Here is a 14,306-nt window from a genome sequence, read left to right on the forward strand (position 1 = left end):
AACCATGAGAGGGTGCAAATTAATGCCGCCTATTTATTTATTAAATAATGTAAATTGATTATTAAACAGTATACACTACAATATATTGAAAAAGTAAGAAAGAATAAGAATAAAAAGGTGGGTTTTAAAGTGTGTATGCATAGTGGGAGATGTAAAAAAAAAAGATATATATATATAATACAGATGAATTAAAATATTTTCTTTAAAGTTATTTTCTGGATTTTCTTTTTGATATTCTGTCTCTCCATGTTAGAATACGTCTACCATTAAAAGTACAGAATGATCATGTCTTTATTAGTGGGCAAACCAACAAAATCAGCAAGGGATCAAATACTTTTTACTCTCACTGTATATCTGTTTGTAGGTGCCGCTGCAATTTCAGACTGATAAACCTTACCTCGTTTACTCAAGTTTATTGAACACAAGTGAAGATATTTTGAAGAATGCTGCTAGCTGGCACTCATGGACTTCTAGTAGCAAAGACAACACTATAGATGTCAATGAGTGCAGCATTCTTCAACATATTTTCACTTGAGTAAAGGATGGCAGATCTTTCATTGTTGGGAGAACTGGGAACACTAGCTAGTTCACTTCACTTATTAGCTAATATTTGAGTGTACTGTGCTGTGTGAATGTAACTCTAGCACAAACTGAAGCATAAGTGTGTTTCCATTACAGTTTCCACAAAACTTTCACAATATTTTTTGAGTGTTGTTAAAAACTGTTGTGAAATGAAGACATTTCCATTCTAACCATTGTTCTGTGGCTAAAGCTCAACATTTGCTGGTCAGAAATTGGGAAATCCCTGGCGCTAGTTCAGTGGATATTACAGTAGGATTACTCAAATCACAGTCAACACGCTCTTATATTTCACATTATAGTCACACAAATGGCAGGGCAATGTGCTTTAAACATTACAGGATGCATCAATATTGTTCTATAAAGGCTAAATTGAGTCTGCAGTGTGTAAAACAGATCTTCTCTGTGTTGTTTTGTGTTGTGTTCACACTTATTGTCAGATCAACACACAGATGAAGTAGTTCAGGCATGTTTTGAGTGCATTACAGTCCCGTATCACTACGCTGAAGGATTTGACTTCTGTTAATGCAAGGAGCCGGTGTGATGAACAAAGAGCAGGAGTCAGAGATACAATTTATTGAAGACAATAGTTTACAGTTTGATCAGAAAACAGCTTCAACACACTCCATGGGGTTCGCAGGCCGCTCTGCGTACAGTCTCAATTTCACAGAAATGATAGGAAGAGCAGCACACATGTGGTCAGTGACCAAATCAGATCATCAGGAATTCATACTTCCATAGTTTTCTGACATGATGCTGTTTTCTGCTTCTGCTTCCCACATTGTGCACTTCCTCCTGCGAGTGTCGCTGTCAGAGCTGCATGCAAATGAGGGCCGGCTGAAGCCTCCCTATTGGCCTATTAGCTCTAGATTGACAGCTTCCTTCTCCAGCCAATCAGGCGAGGAGAAAAGCTGACGTCACTCTAATGACGGCCAATGCGCACAGGCGAGGACAGAGAAGTGTATAATAATTAACAATCGCTCTTAAATAACAATCTGCAGTGATCACACAACAGTGACAGAGAAGAAGAAAGAGGAGAAACTAAATAAACCAAACACAAAGCAAAAAAAAAACCTTACTTAACCCATAACCCAACCATAACCCAACCCTAACCAAACCCTAACCATAACCTAACCCAACGATTACCCTAACAAACACCCTAACCATATCCTAACCCTAACCTAAGTCTAAAAACAAAAAATCAAGTGTTTAAGAAAGAAAGAAAGAAAGAAAGAAAGAAAGAAAGAAAGAGGTGAGGTTTGTCCTCATTAGTAAAGATGATTACTCCTCTATGTTGTGCATGTCTAACTCTAAACCCTAACCCTGACTGATTATACTTCATTAACGAACACGTTTAACTATCAAACCTTTAACTATCACTAACTTACTCCAATATTTACTGATGTTTCATCAATGAGGACCAAAGATTTTCTCCAAACAAGCACGCACATTATCTAAAGAACACAAGCAAAAATAAGCTAAACATCATCAATAATAAGCTTATTAATATCAATAAACATCTATTAAAGTCATACTCTAAACTACACTTGTGTCCATAACCAATATCTAAATATCCCAGTCTTGACTAAACCGCTGTTATTTAGCAAACGCTGCTGTTCAAAATGTCTCCATTAAACTCCTTCAGCTACTGGTTTAAGTTAAAGCTCATTTGCAGAAATCCAGCGCTCGCTTGGAGAACAAGTGAGAAGAAGAAGAAAGCAGAAAGGTGTGAGCAGCAGCACTAGAAATAATCCTCATCAGATCTGAGAAATCCACCGCTGGGCTAAAATATGTCTGTGGCAGGAGGCTCTTATATCTAGCGTATTCGCCCATATAATCCTGCCCCGCCAGCGCCATCTACACCACCCCATCCTATCTCTGTTAAAGAGAAAACGCCTTCAAAACCGGCCCACGACGCCCCTGTTATATGCGCTTATCTCACTTAAACCTGCCTAAAGTCCCGTTAGAGCTACGACCACTGTCTAAACTAGGCTTTCTGTCTTTATAAAGTATTGACGCACTACAGTAATGATATGCAGACTTTATCTTTTACGATTACTCCTACAGCTAGAGAAATAAAGCACACCAGTATGCTAATAAATCCAGCAGTTTGATTGATTAATCTGTGACTATTTCCCTTAATATGACTATTTACTCTACAGTCAGTGCTAACCCAGTTCAAATAAAACACTACGTCCTGTCTAAACGTCAATCAACCTGCTTTCCTTATTTCAAACTATTAATGCTGTCCTGCCGCAGACACATTCTACCCCAGCTGAGGATTAGCGCTAACACTCAATCTCCGGCGTCGCCTGTGCGCATCGGCCGCCATTAGAGTGACATCAGCTTCCTTCCTCACCAGATTGGCTGGAGGAGGAGCTGTCAGTCTAGAGCTTATGGACGAATGGAGACGCTTCAACCGGCCCTCATTTACATGCAGCTCTGACTGCATCCCTCGCAGGAGGAAGTGCAGAATTTGGGAAGCAGAAGCGGAAAACAACAAATGACAAACGTCAAACATGGAAGAATGAAACCGTTTCCTGCTGCTGATGGCCTCTACGTCATGCTGAACCACTCGTGCTCTAAAATCTCCTCTAAAACAGGTCCTGTTTCAGGGTGGAAACTGTATAACCGCCTCAACAGATCCTGGCACTCTGTGGAAATATTAAAGAGAGAACATGTTAGTCATGGATGCTCTCGATGATGATACAACACAGAGATTTATTCAGTGGTCTGGTGAAATTCTTGATTCTGATTGGCTGGAATGAAATCATTAAATCCAGTTTCAGTCAGTTATAATCAGTTCTAGATGAATGCGCCACATGCAAACATTAGCCATAACCATTTCATTGGATGTGTGCTTTATCTGGAGGCAATGGGGATCAACCAAGTCACAAATACGGTCAGAAATGGATGAGGTAGCTAACACACGTTACTATGAGCTATAATATCAAACACACGACCAAATCGTAACAGACGGAGATTCAGTCAAATCTCCTGCAAAAGTACTTTAACTTGTCTATGAAAATGACCATGGAATAAGTGGGATTATCAATGGATTACTGTTTGCTTTTGCTTCTGCATTTAAAATCCATGCGGCAATCTACTGACCATACATTACTTGTTTAAAAAAAGATTTGAAATTTAAAGTGAGAGCTTTTATTTAGAGCCATGATGACATATGGAGGCAGTAATGTCCAGCTGTTTCCTGTCCAACTGTTATACATATTATCCTAATAACACATGTTAAGTTTGACGAATACGGCAGGGTTGTACACTAAAGCTGTATTCCATTGTATTTCATAGACAGACATAGAGTTCTGAATGAGTGAAATCAGCTCAACACACCTGTTTACTGTGGTACAAACCACTTTTGTAAAAGTACATTATTTCATGTATTAAATAAATAAAACGCCACTTTTCTCATTCAAAATATGAACATATTAAAGCCGTAGAGGCTAATTTACATATTTCACAATCATATTATAAGTGGAAATAAGAAATGCAACACATGATGTTTACTCTGATGTCACTCAATATTAAAGTGAGTGCGCACACTGAGCGCTTCTGTCACCGTTTAACTCTGTGCATGACGGTACGCTTTAATGACATATGCACTGTGATGAGCTTTATATTTAGAGTTAATTGTGAAATAAACATAGTAAACTGTTTGTTAAGAGTTACACGTTTACTGGAGGAAACAGCTGTGATGATGAGAGGAGCGTTGAGGAAACTGTAGATACATGGGAAACCGACTGCTCCTCCATGACCCATTGGGGTACAAGTGATACAAGTGTTTCTACAGCAAAGAACTGCAAATATGCAGATATTATACCAATCTATTGATAAACACAGCTTCTGCTCTCACTCCACACGGCTGTGCTTTACTGATTAAATGACTAATTAGTTGAAAACAGAAGAGCTGAAGTTTGCTGCCGCTTTCTTATCAAATTTAAAGGGGACTGAGCTGATAATATAGTAGTGAAACATTTAGTGGGGCTGAGTGAAAATAAGTGGCCCAGCGGCACCCATGAGCTGCACCATGTGTAGTGTTGTTTTCTCACCTGCTGACAAACTGGGGTTAAATTGTGGACTTCCATCTCTGGAGAAACAGCCATATCCGTTGACCATGTATGACAGCATTCGTCTAACAGCCCAGACATGCGCTTTAACAGCAGAAAAAATATAGCTGAAGGGTTCCCCCTCCTTTTTACGGTATCTCGTTACTCCTGCAAGTGAGAGATTTTCATGTTAGTAATTCACAATATCTTTGCCTTCCTGACATCAGCATACATGCACAGGAGGTTACAGATGAAGGGTCAGTTCACCCAAAAATGTCATTCTGTTATTAATAACTCAGCCTAAACCCCTGAGACCTTCATTCAGCTTCTGAACACAAATGAAGATGTTTTAGAAGAAACGCGAGAGCTCTCCGACCATATATGCCTTCAGTGGTTCAACTGGAAATCATGACTTTATTGAACAGTTTCTTGTCCTCAGTGTCAGTATATTGCGCACTCTCAGAAGAGCTCTGTGCAGTGACGTACACCGCTGATGTCCTCCTCTGATTGGAAGAAAGCACAGGCACATCCGAGATGATACATCAGCAGTGCAACTGAGAGCAACATGCGTGAAGGCCTCAGAGCTCTCCTGAACGTGCGCAATATACTGACACTGAGGATGAGAACCTGTTCAATAAAGACGTTATTTTGGCTTTATGTGGAAATAAAAGTATTATCAGAGTCTGATAATGCTCTGATTGATCCACTGAAGTCATATGGTCTGTTTTGAGGATGTTTTGGGTCCATTTATAAACCCTTGCTGTCTATGGAGACTCAAAGAGCTCTCAGATTTCATCTAAAATGTCTTAATTTGTGTTCAGGGGTTCAGGACGACATGAGAATTTTTCATTACTAAAGCTATCTTCATATGTGTGAACTTTCCCTTTAATAAGCAGCACTAAAAAGCCAACTCACCCAGAGTGGGGCATCTCCAGCAGCCTTTTGAAACATAAAAACTGTAGCCAAAATCAATCAGCTTGAGCTCCAGGGTCTTTGGATTGACCAGGATGTTTTCTAGATTCATGGACCCATGGAATATGCCATGCTCAATGCAGTGCTGTGCAGCAATAATGAGCTGCACGATCAGCTGCCGGGCAACACTCTCACTCAGGCAGCCATTGTTCTCCGTGATGAACTTCCCCAAGGTTATGTACGAGGACGCGTACTCCATGACCAGGTAGTTATTCCTTCCCTCCATGGCGTACTCGTACAGCTCTATGATGTACGGGCAGAGCGGAGGTTTCTTGAGGATCATCATATGACGTGCTTCTGGGATCACATATGTAGAATATCCATCCTAGAGAAAAATCAAGTCAGGAAAAGGTTAGATGTGAGTGTCTCATATATTTATGGCATTGTAATGTGTCAATAGCTGTGTTTCCATCCAAAGATGCTGATTAAACTCATGTGCAAAACTGGCAGATCATATAAAAGAATCAAGCAGCGTTTCCATCAATGAGTCCAAGAGAATTAAATCATCACTGAATTATAAACTGGCGTCAAATATCAGTCAGAGAAATGAGTTTCGCCACAGAAGACCAAGACCAAACACAATGAGCGCGGTAAATGCGGTGTCTTTTAGAGACGGGAGCGCAGACAGATGCTCAAGACAGTTCTGGAGGGAATAACAGAAGAAGAAGAAGAATACTGAAGCACTGTGATGACGGACAGAGGCTAGAGATGGGTACCGAAACTCTGTACATTATCAGTATCGCAGCTAAATTATAAAAGATCGAAGTATAGGAACGCTCTGACGTTAACGGTTCTGCTATCGGTTCTGGAGAATTATTGCTGAGTAAACATTACTAACAGTAGAATAATTAACTGACCAACCTTTTCTAATTTGTGATATTCGTCTGCACAGTGGGAAATCTCACATGAGGAATGCTCATGTTTCTGCCCAATAGTACAACGGCGAGTGCGTCAAGTATAAAAGCCTTCACAGTTCTCGGCTGTGCATTCTTTTACAGGAAAATCTGTATTTATTTGTTTTACATTTATTGGTTTTGCTTTATTTTGCATAAATGTAATAATAAAATTAAGTGTTGTTAATTCTGTTCAATTGTTTTTTTCCTAAAAATAATAAGATTTATAAGAGAACAGTTAAAGTACTAAACTAATAAGTGTTATCAATAAAAGTAGTAATACCAATAAAACCTTAACGATATCATCCCTAGCAGAGGCCATCTACAATCAACATTTCAAATCTGACACACTGGAGAGCTGCAGACCAACATTAATGACACAAAGACCCTGAACACACATTGATATCATCACATGACCTCCTCTGACACAATCACATGACTTGTTTAATCTCCATGCTAGTGTTTATCAGGTAAAAATGCTCCTGATGCAGTTGATGTACTTTTTTTCTTCTGGAATAAAGTTTATCCTAGTAAGTTATGCGCATGACAACATGTTTGTGCATCTTGGTGTTTTCAGCATTGTTATTGTGAGAATCATAAATGTGCATGAAACAGGTGGATGGAAACAGAGCTATGTTCACATATTAACTCAAACTCAACACTACATGTGACCCTGGACCACTACACCAGTCTTTTGTCATGCGGGTTTATTTTTAGGAAAACTCTAAATTCTGACTTTAATTAAAGATTTAGTTTCAGTATATATTTGTGCATTACCTATCAGTGTAGTATTATTATCATATGTAGTTTACATGGAAATGTGCAGGACTTAGTTTAAGTTATTAACTTTAAAGCTGATTTTCTCAATATTCAGATGTTTTTCACCTTCCAGATGGTCAAACAGCCGCATCTCCATCAAATATTGTTCTAACAAAGCAAACATTATTGAAAAGCTTCTTTACTGATCTTTCAGATGATCCACAAATCTCAGTTTCAGACATTATGACTGGTTTTGTGCTCCGCAGTTCATCTGCAAAAGCTGATAACCCCCATTATTAGAAATGTCCAGAAACTCTTTAATATTCAGTCAAAACAGGATTTCTGGAAATGACTAAACACGTCCAGTTTCAGTCTTTTCCATAAAGCGTGTTGTTTACACTTGCACCCTTCAATACACAACATAAAAACATGACTAAACATGGAGTTCATCACTTCTCTTCAGATATTTGAATGCAAACTTACCACGTGGTACAACTCTCCATAATAATCCTTAATCACAATTTTTATGGCAACCTGCAAAGAAAGCATAAAGTCAAAACTTTTTCAACCAGAGAGATGTCTGATCACACACACGCACAAACACACACATCCATACACACACGCACACACACACACACACACACAAACACACAAATGAAGTGAATGTTACCTTCTGGCCGTCAGATTTCCGTGTAGCCAAATAGACAGTGCCATGGCGTCCCTCTCCCAGCTTCTCTCCAAGCACATATCTGTCAAGTAAAGATCCTGGAGAGAAATACATCACATTTATGACATTGGTCACTCCTGTGACTCTTCTGCTCTAATCTAATAGTGAGAAAATTCTGTTAAACTCTGAAAAATAATACAAAACCCTGCAGATTAGACAGAAAACATTATGACAGAAGACGAACCTGAGCTGCTGTCTTTAACTGAACTGCTGTCTTCAGCTGATCTGCTGTCTTCAACTGATCTGCTGCCTTCAACTGATCTGCTGTCTTCAACTGATCTGCTGTCTTCAACTGATCTGCTGTCTTTAGCTGATCTGCTGTCTTCAACTGATCTGCTGTCTTCAACTGATCTGCTGTCTTCAACTGATCTGCTGTCTTCAACTGATCTGCTGTCTTCAGCTGAGCTGCTGTCTTCAGCTGATCTGCTGTCTTCAACTGATCTGCTGTCTTTAGCTGATCTGCTGTCTTCAACTGATCTGCTGTCTTCAACTGATCTGCTGTCTTTAGCTGATCTGCTGTCTTCAGCTGAGCTGCTGTCTTCAGCTGAGCTGCTGTCTTCAGCTGATCTGCTGTCTTCAACTGATCTGCTGTCTTTAGCTGATCTGCTGTCTTCAACTGATCTGCTGTCTTCAGCTGAGCTGCTGTCTTCAGCTGAGCTGCTGTCTTCAGCTGAGCTGCTGTCTTCAACTGAGCTGCTGTTTTCTGCTGCAGTTTTCCCACTGCTGCTGCCGCCATGTTGGATCTGTGCTGTTTTCATTCGTTTTGCAGCAACTGTGTCCTGATTTCTGCTGTCCTGATCCAGAAATCCAGCCTTTCTCTTCTGTCCTCTTGGAACTTCTGTGGATTACAGTCAATAATGAATTATTAATAATCGGTTATTTCAATATTGGCATTTATTTTACTCTGGGATTTAACAAATGGCAGCAGTGCTCCAGTTTTCCAGTATTTCTCCAGTCATAAAGAGTGGACTGACCTGAGCTGGACGCCTCTGTGTCGGCATCTACACTTGTGTTCTCCTGCTCTGCAACTCTGATGCGTTTCCGGCGGGCAGATGGTTTGCCTCCACCAGAAACACTCTGAAAAGCATCATCTGCTTTCCGCTTCTCTCCTCTTCCTCCTAATGTGGATGACAACACAATGAACAATACACTCTTCAATTAATCAATCATGTTTTATTATTTCATGGCAGATTTCTGTTGTGCTATCTGAGGATTCAAAAATCTAAATATGGAGAAAATCACATTTAAGAGATTAAAAGATCATTGAAACAATAAAATAACCTGAATTAATTCACTGCATTAGCGGATTAGAGCGCACATTCATAGTTTTCTTAGTTTAGTTTATTTTTCATAGTTTAGTTCCTGTGACTAAAATAACTCAAAACAAATGTTCAGATAATATGACAGCTTGAAAAATTAAAATAAAACCAACATCACAGAAGAGTTTTGATCAAATCGTGAATCAGGATATCCCTTAAAATATTGTGATATCATCATATATGTCCATATGGCGCCCCTACAGCTTCCTAAAGCACACTGACCTGAGCTGCTGTCTTCTGCTGCAGTTTTCCCGCCACTGCTGCTGCCGCCATGTTGGATCTGTGCTGTTTTCACTCGTTTTGCAGCAGCTGTGTTCTGATCCAGACATCTAGCCTTCCTCTTCTGTGCTCTTGGAGCTTCTGTGGATTATAGTCAACAATGCATTATTAATGCTCAGTTCTTTCATTGATTGGCATTTATTGTATTTGGGGATCTGTTCAAATGGCAGCAGTGCTACTAGTTTCCAGATGTTTTGTCATGAAGCACTACTGAGAAATACTTTGCACAATACTGCATCGTTCACAGTTTTAAAGGCACAATATATGCATTATGGGATAGAGTAGCGTCCACTGGATGCCCACTTCCGAATCTCTCCAGTAGTAGTAGGTCATCCGGGTACTTCTCACATGCTGTTTGTCAAATACTGTGAATTCAGACATACTACTCGGCTCACGTACTGTCTTAATGTACTGTTTAGTATGGAAGTGTGTGATTTTAGACACAGCCAGTGTGTGTGTTCATGCTAATGACGTCACACATCCTCTATTTCTGCTCTGTTTGTCTAGCGAGGTTTTAATATGTTTGTGTTTTATTTGACTGCACAGAGCAGCATTATAACAGAAGCCTGAAATGTAAAACAGCACACCTGATCACGAGCTGAAGAACCAGACGCGGTGGACTGTGGCATAATAAAAGCTCTGCTGCTTTGTGTCGTCGTGCACTGTGCCTTTAAGCTGACAAATATATGCTCATACAACTGTAGAAGAGTGTGACGGGAGACTGACCTGAGCTGCTGTTCTCATCGCTGGACGTCTCTGCAGCTTTGATGCGTTTCCGCAGAGCGTATGGTTTGACTACATCAGAATCACTCTGCAAACCATCATCCGCTTTCCTCTTCACTCCTCTTCCTCCTGATGTGGATTACAGTCAATAATGAATTATTAATGATCGATTATTTCATTAATTGCCATTTATTTTACTCTGGGATTTAACAAATGGCAGCAGTGCCCCAGTTTTCCAGTATTTCTCCAGTCATAAAGAGTGGACTGACCTGAGCTGGACGCCTCTGTGTCGGCGTCTACACTTGTGTTCTCCAGCTCTGCAACTTTGATGCGTTTCCGGTGGGCAGATGGTTTGCCTCCACCAGAAACACTCTGAAAAGCATCATCTGCTTTCCGCTTCTCTCCTCTTCCTTCTAATGTGGATGACAACACGATGAACAATACACTCTTAATCTAAACAATCATTTCTTTTTTTATGCCAGTAATGAAGCTTTTCAACTCTGAAAACTGGACTGACACAGTTTCAATTTACTACAACTTCTATGTTAAGCTGCTTTGACACAATCTACATTGTAGAAAATAGTTTGGACTGTGGGGGAACCCGGAGCACCCGGAGGAAACCCATGCCAACACGGGGAGAACATGCAAACTCCACACAGAAACACCAACTGACTCAGCCGAGGTTCGAACCAGCGACCTTCTATCTGTGAGGCGAACATGCTACCCACTGCAACACCGCGTGGCCCCCTATTTAAATGATTTTTTGGCACAAATAAAAGTGGATAATTTTCACACATACAGTGCATTTCTGCCATTGCTTTAGCAGCTAACTGATTATGTATTATGAATTTTAAGTGATGAAACTGTAGAAAAGTGTGATTCTGTAACGGGAAACTGACCTGAGCTGCTGTTCTCATCGCTGGACGTCTCTGCAGCTCTGATGCGTTTCCGCGGAGCATATGGTTTGACTCCATCAGAAACACTCTGCAAATCATCATCCGCTTTCCTCTTCACTCCTCTTCCTCCTGATGTGGATTACAGTCAATAATGAATTATTAATGATCAGTTATTTCAATAATTGCCATTTATTTTACTCTGGGATGTAACAAATGGCAGCAGTGCTCCAGTTTTCCAGTATTTCTCCAGTCATAAAGAGTGGACTGACCTGAGCTGGACGCCTCTGTGTCGGCGCCCACTCTTATGTTCTTCCGATCTGCAACTTTGATGCGTATCCGTAGAGAATATGGTTTGCCTTCACCTAAAATACTGTGAAAAGCATCATCCTCTTTCCACTTCTCTCCTTCACCTTTAACTGTGGATTAAAACACAACAAACATTAAACTCTTAATCTAAATCATGATTTTTATTGTCATTAATTCATAAAAAATACAAACATTGACAAAATCACTTTTTAAATTGTCAAATTAAGTTCTTAGCGGTGCAGATTATAAACATCAAACACTGAGTTTTTATACATTTACAGCAGCAGGTCTGTAAATAATCTTCATGAAACATGATCATAATATTCTCCTGCTTTTGTCATATTTCAGGCCCGTAGCCAGAGTGGGGGGGTTCGGCTGGTTTGAAAGACCCACACCTCAATGGAAAAGGTGCAGGATTTGTCCTATACATGAGCTCATTTGTCCTATTTTGGCTGCTACATCACCATAAATTGTGAAAATAACCTGTTGAAAAATGCTTTAAGACTGCAAAAATGTCCACATTTTGAGAAAAAAGAGCCGCCCCTTTCACCAGGCTGGCTACGGGCCTGTATTTGTAATGTAGTTTGGCTATTGCTAACATAAGCCCTGGGTCCTGAGTCACATTTTTGCACAATTGAATAGTCATTCATTATTAGTATAGCTGTTAGTGTATTAAAATCAACATTTTCACTATTATACATTATAAATCAGACCCGTGGCCAGGGGGCGTTAAAGTGGTTAAAAGACCCCTCCTCACTGACATATGATCCAGAATTGTCCCAAGCATGAGCTCTTAGTCCTATTTTGACTGCTATGTCATCATAAAGTTTGAAAATAACCCATCAAAGAAGGCTTACAATAAATCTAAACAATTATTTTTCATGAGTCCGACATCCAGCGGTGCAAGAAAACATACAATATGACAACAGTGAAGTCATCTTTCACTACAAGTAGCCCAACGTTTATTCAGAATCTTGGACGTTTTTGAAAAAATACCAATAATAAGGTTTGAAGCCAAAAGCAGCCCATGTTAAAGTTGAATTTAATACTTATTAGGCTATTTTTTGTTGAACTTTCAAAAAGTTAAGCTCTACATTAATATTATTATGTTTTAGAAGGCCGAATTCTGACTGAGGAAAGTTGAATGTGCTGATCAGTTCATAATTTTCCCAAAAATTACAACAGACTACCATTTTCTCATTTAAAACTTGAACTCTTTTTAAAAATTACATATGATATCCTCTTAAGGCACTAAAGTGCAGTATTATAATCTCATTATTAAGAGAAACATAAGGCTAATAACTGTAAAAAGGTCTACATTTAGAGAAAAGGAAGCCCCATTTCCCCCAGGCTGGCTACAGGCCTGTATATCATTATATATTCATTAGGAAGAGTTTGACTCTGACTCAAGTAAGACTTAGTAGGTTATCTGCATTTTACTCTGGTGTTTTATAGTATTAGACTGATGTTGTTTACTAAAACACTGCATCTGCATTTATATTCACTACCGTACCGTCAGGTTATTGACTTATGATCGCTATATTTTGGCTAAACAGCAGCACCGGAATAACAGACACCTGAATGTACACACAAACGGGTGAAAGCGACCGTCTGATGCGCTCACGGCAGTGTAATATTGCATGGTTGTATCTATTAATCCAAAATAAGTACACAAGTTATTTTAGAGTGTAAAAATAGAGTTTTAGTATCAAAAATCTGACATATAAAACAGGCAAATACGAAACACATGTGTTCTTAGTGTCTGGACTTACCCATCACGGTCTTACAACTTTCCATTTCCGCTAGAATCTTGAAAGGTCTTGTAGACATCGTCTGAAATCGTTCAACTGTTTTGCTCGATGTGTTTATCGACCAAGAGCAACTTTCACAATCAACCTTCATTTCTGGTTCCAGCAGATTACTGAAGCTGAGTTTGTGCTTGTCTGCAGACTCTCTACAACCGTTAGAACGCGTTCTGCTGTTGCTAAGCAACGAGTCGTCTTTCCTGAGGGTCTGTGACCTTTACCCTATAAAGCAGCGCGTATTATCTTTAATACACAAGTTTCTAAGATCTGTATATTATAAACCTGATCACTCTTTTGATTGAAAGCCTGTTGTATATAGTCTGATACGTGTATTTTGCCCTCTTGTGGATTTTCATGACACTGCAGGCAGTGGAAGAGCTTTTTTGACCTTTTCAAAATGGCCGCGCTCATTGAATTGCTCGCAGGCGTTTTGGCTGGAAACTGTTCGCTTATTTCAAGATGTTATAGTAAGAACACAACTTTAAATGTTACTAACTTCTATTCCTTGATAGAAACAAAACATAATTATTTAATAATTAATTCTTTATGTTACAAATAAATTGTGGTGAAAATGCAGGTATCAGATTTGACCCAACAGGTGTAAAAGGTGCATTATTCATTCCCGAACAGTCATGTCAGATTTGTGTTACGTCATCTATATCATACCTACTACAATGCAAACACAGCATTTGGAGGATTGAATTAATCTAATTAGTGACTGAAATGCCATCTTACAGTACATTGCGGGTATTTTTACAATAATTCTTAACGGGTTCCAAACACAACTAATTTCGTCTTAAATGAGCATAAAAAGTTAGGAAAGCAGTCGAATGCTTTCATTATAACATTAGATGTGTGCATTTTTAAAGTGACACCTCTTATTTAATCTAATAAAAAAATCTTAAATAAATGAGAGATTCATTCGTTGCTCTTTAATCAGAATGTGTAAGTTATACAGTGGAGAAACGGCTAATGAGATTGATAGCT

At 39.3% G+C, this 14,306-nt stretch overlaps 1 protein-coding gene across 7 annotated transcripts; it reads right to left on the reverse strand.

Annotated features, from left to right (window-relative positions):
* Nucleotides 1-1,140: 1,140 nt before the first annotated feature.
* LOC110438303 (uncharacterized) lies at nt 1,141-13,615 on the reverse strand. 7 transcript variants are annotated; one of them, XR_015522079.1, is made up of 15 exons: nt 13,287-13,615; nt 11,478-11,624; nt 11,212-11,337; nt 10,582-10,725; nt 10,316-10,441; nt 9,533-9,670; nt 8,966-9,109; nt 8,650-8,829; nt 8,231-8,576; nt 7,935-8,029; nt 7,748-7,798; nt 5,556-5,937; nt 4,644-4,808; nt 3,014-3,233; nt 1,141-1,416 (listed from the first exon to the last, which is right to left on the reverse strand). XR_015522079.1 is itself a non-coding variant. In XM_087304438.1 (13 exons), exons 1-13 carry the CDS (start codon nt 13,414-13,416, stop codon nt 3,136-3,138), a joined length of 2,397 nt encoding a protein of 798 aa, XP_087160564.1. In that variant the 5' UTR covers nt 13,417-13,615; the 3' UTR covers nt 1,141-3,135. The 7 variants fall into 7 exon arrangements, 3 of the variants coding, with proteins under 3 accessions (XP_087160564.1, XP_087160563.1, XP_087160565.1); XR_015522080.1 differs by having other exon boundaries at nt 1,141-3,233; nt 10,582-10,722; XR_015522078.1 differs by having other exon boundaries at nt 1,141-3,233.
* Between the last annotated feature and the right edge of the window lie 691 nt (nt 13,616-14,306).

This window comes from Danio rerio, chromosome 22 (assembly GCF_052040795.2).
Source record: "Danio rerio strain M-AB ecotype USA chromosome 22, GRCz13ab, whole genome shotgun sequence".
Taxonomy (NCBI): domain Eukaryota; kingdom Metazoa; phylum Chordata; class Actinopteri; order Cypriniformes; family Danionidae; genus Danio; species Danio rerio.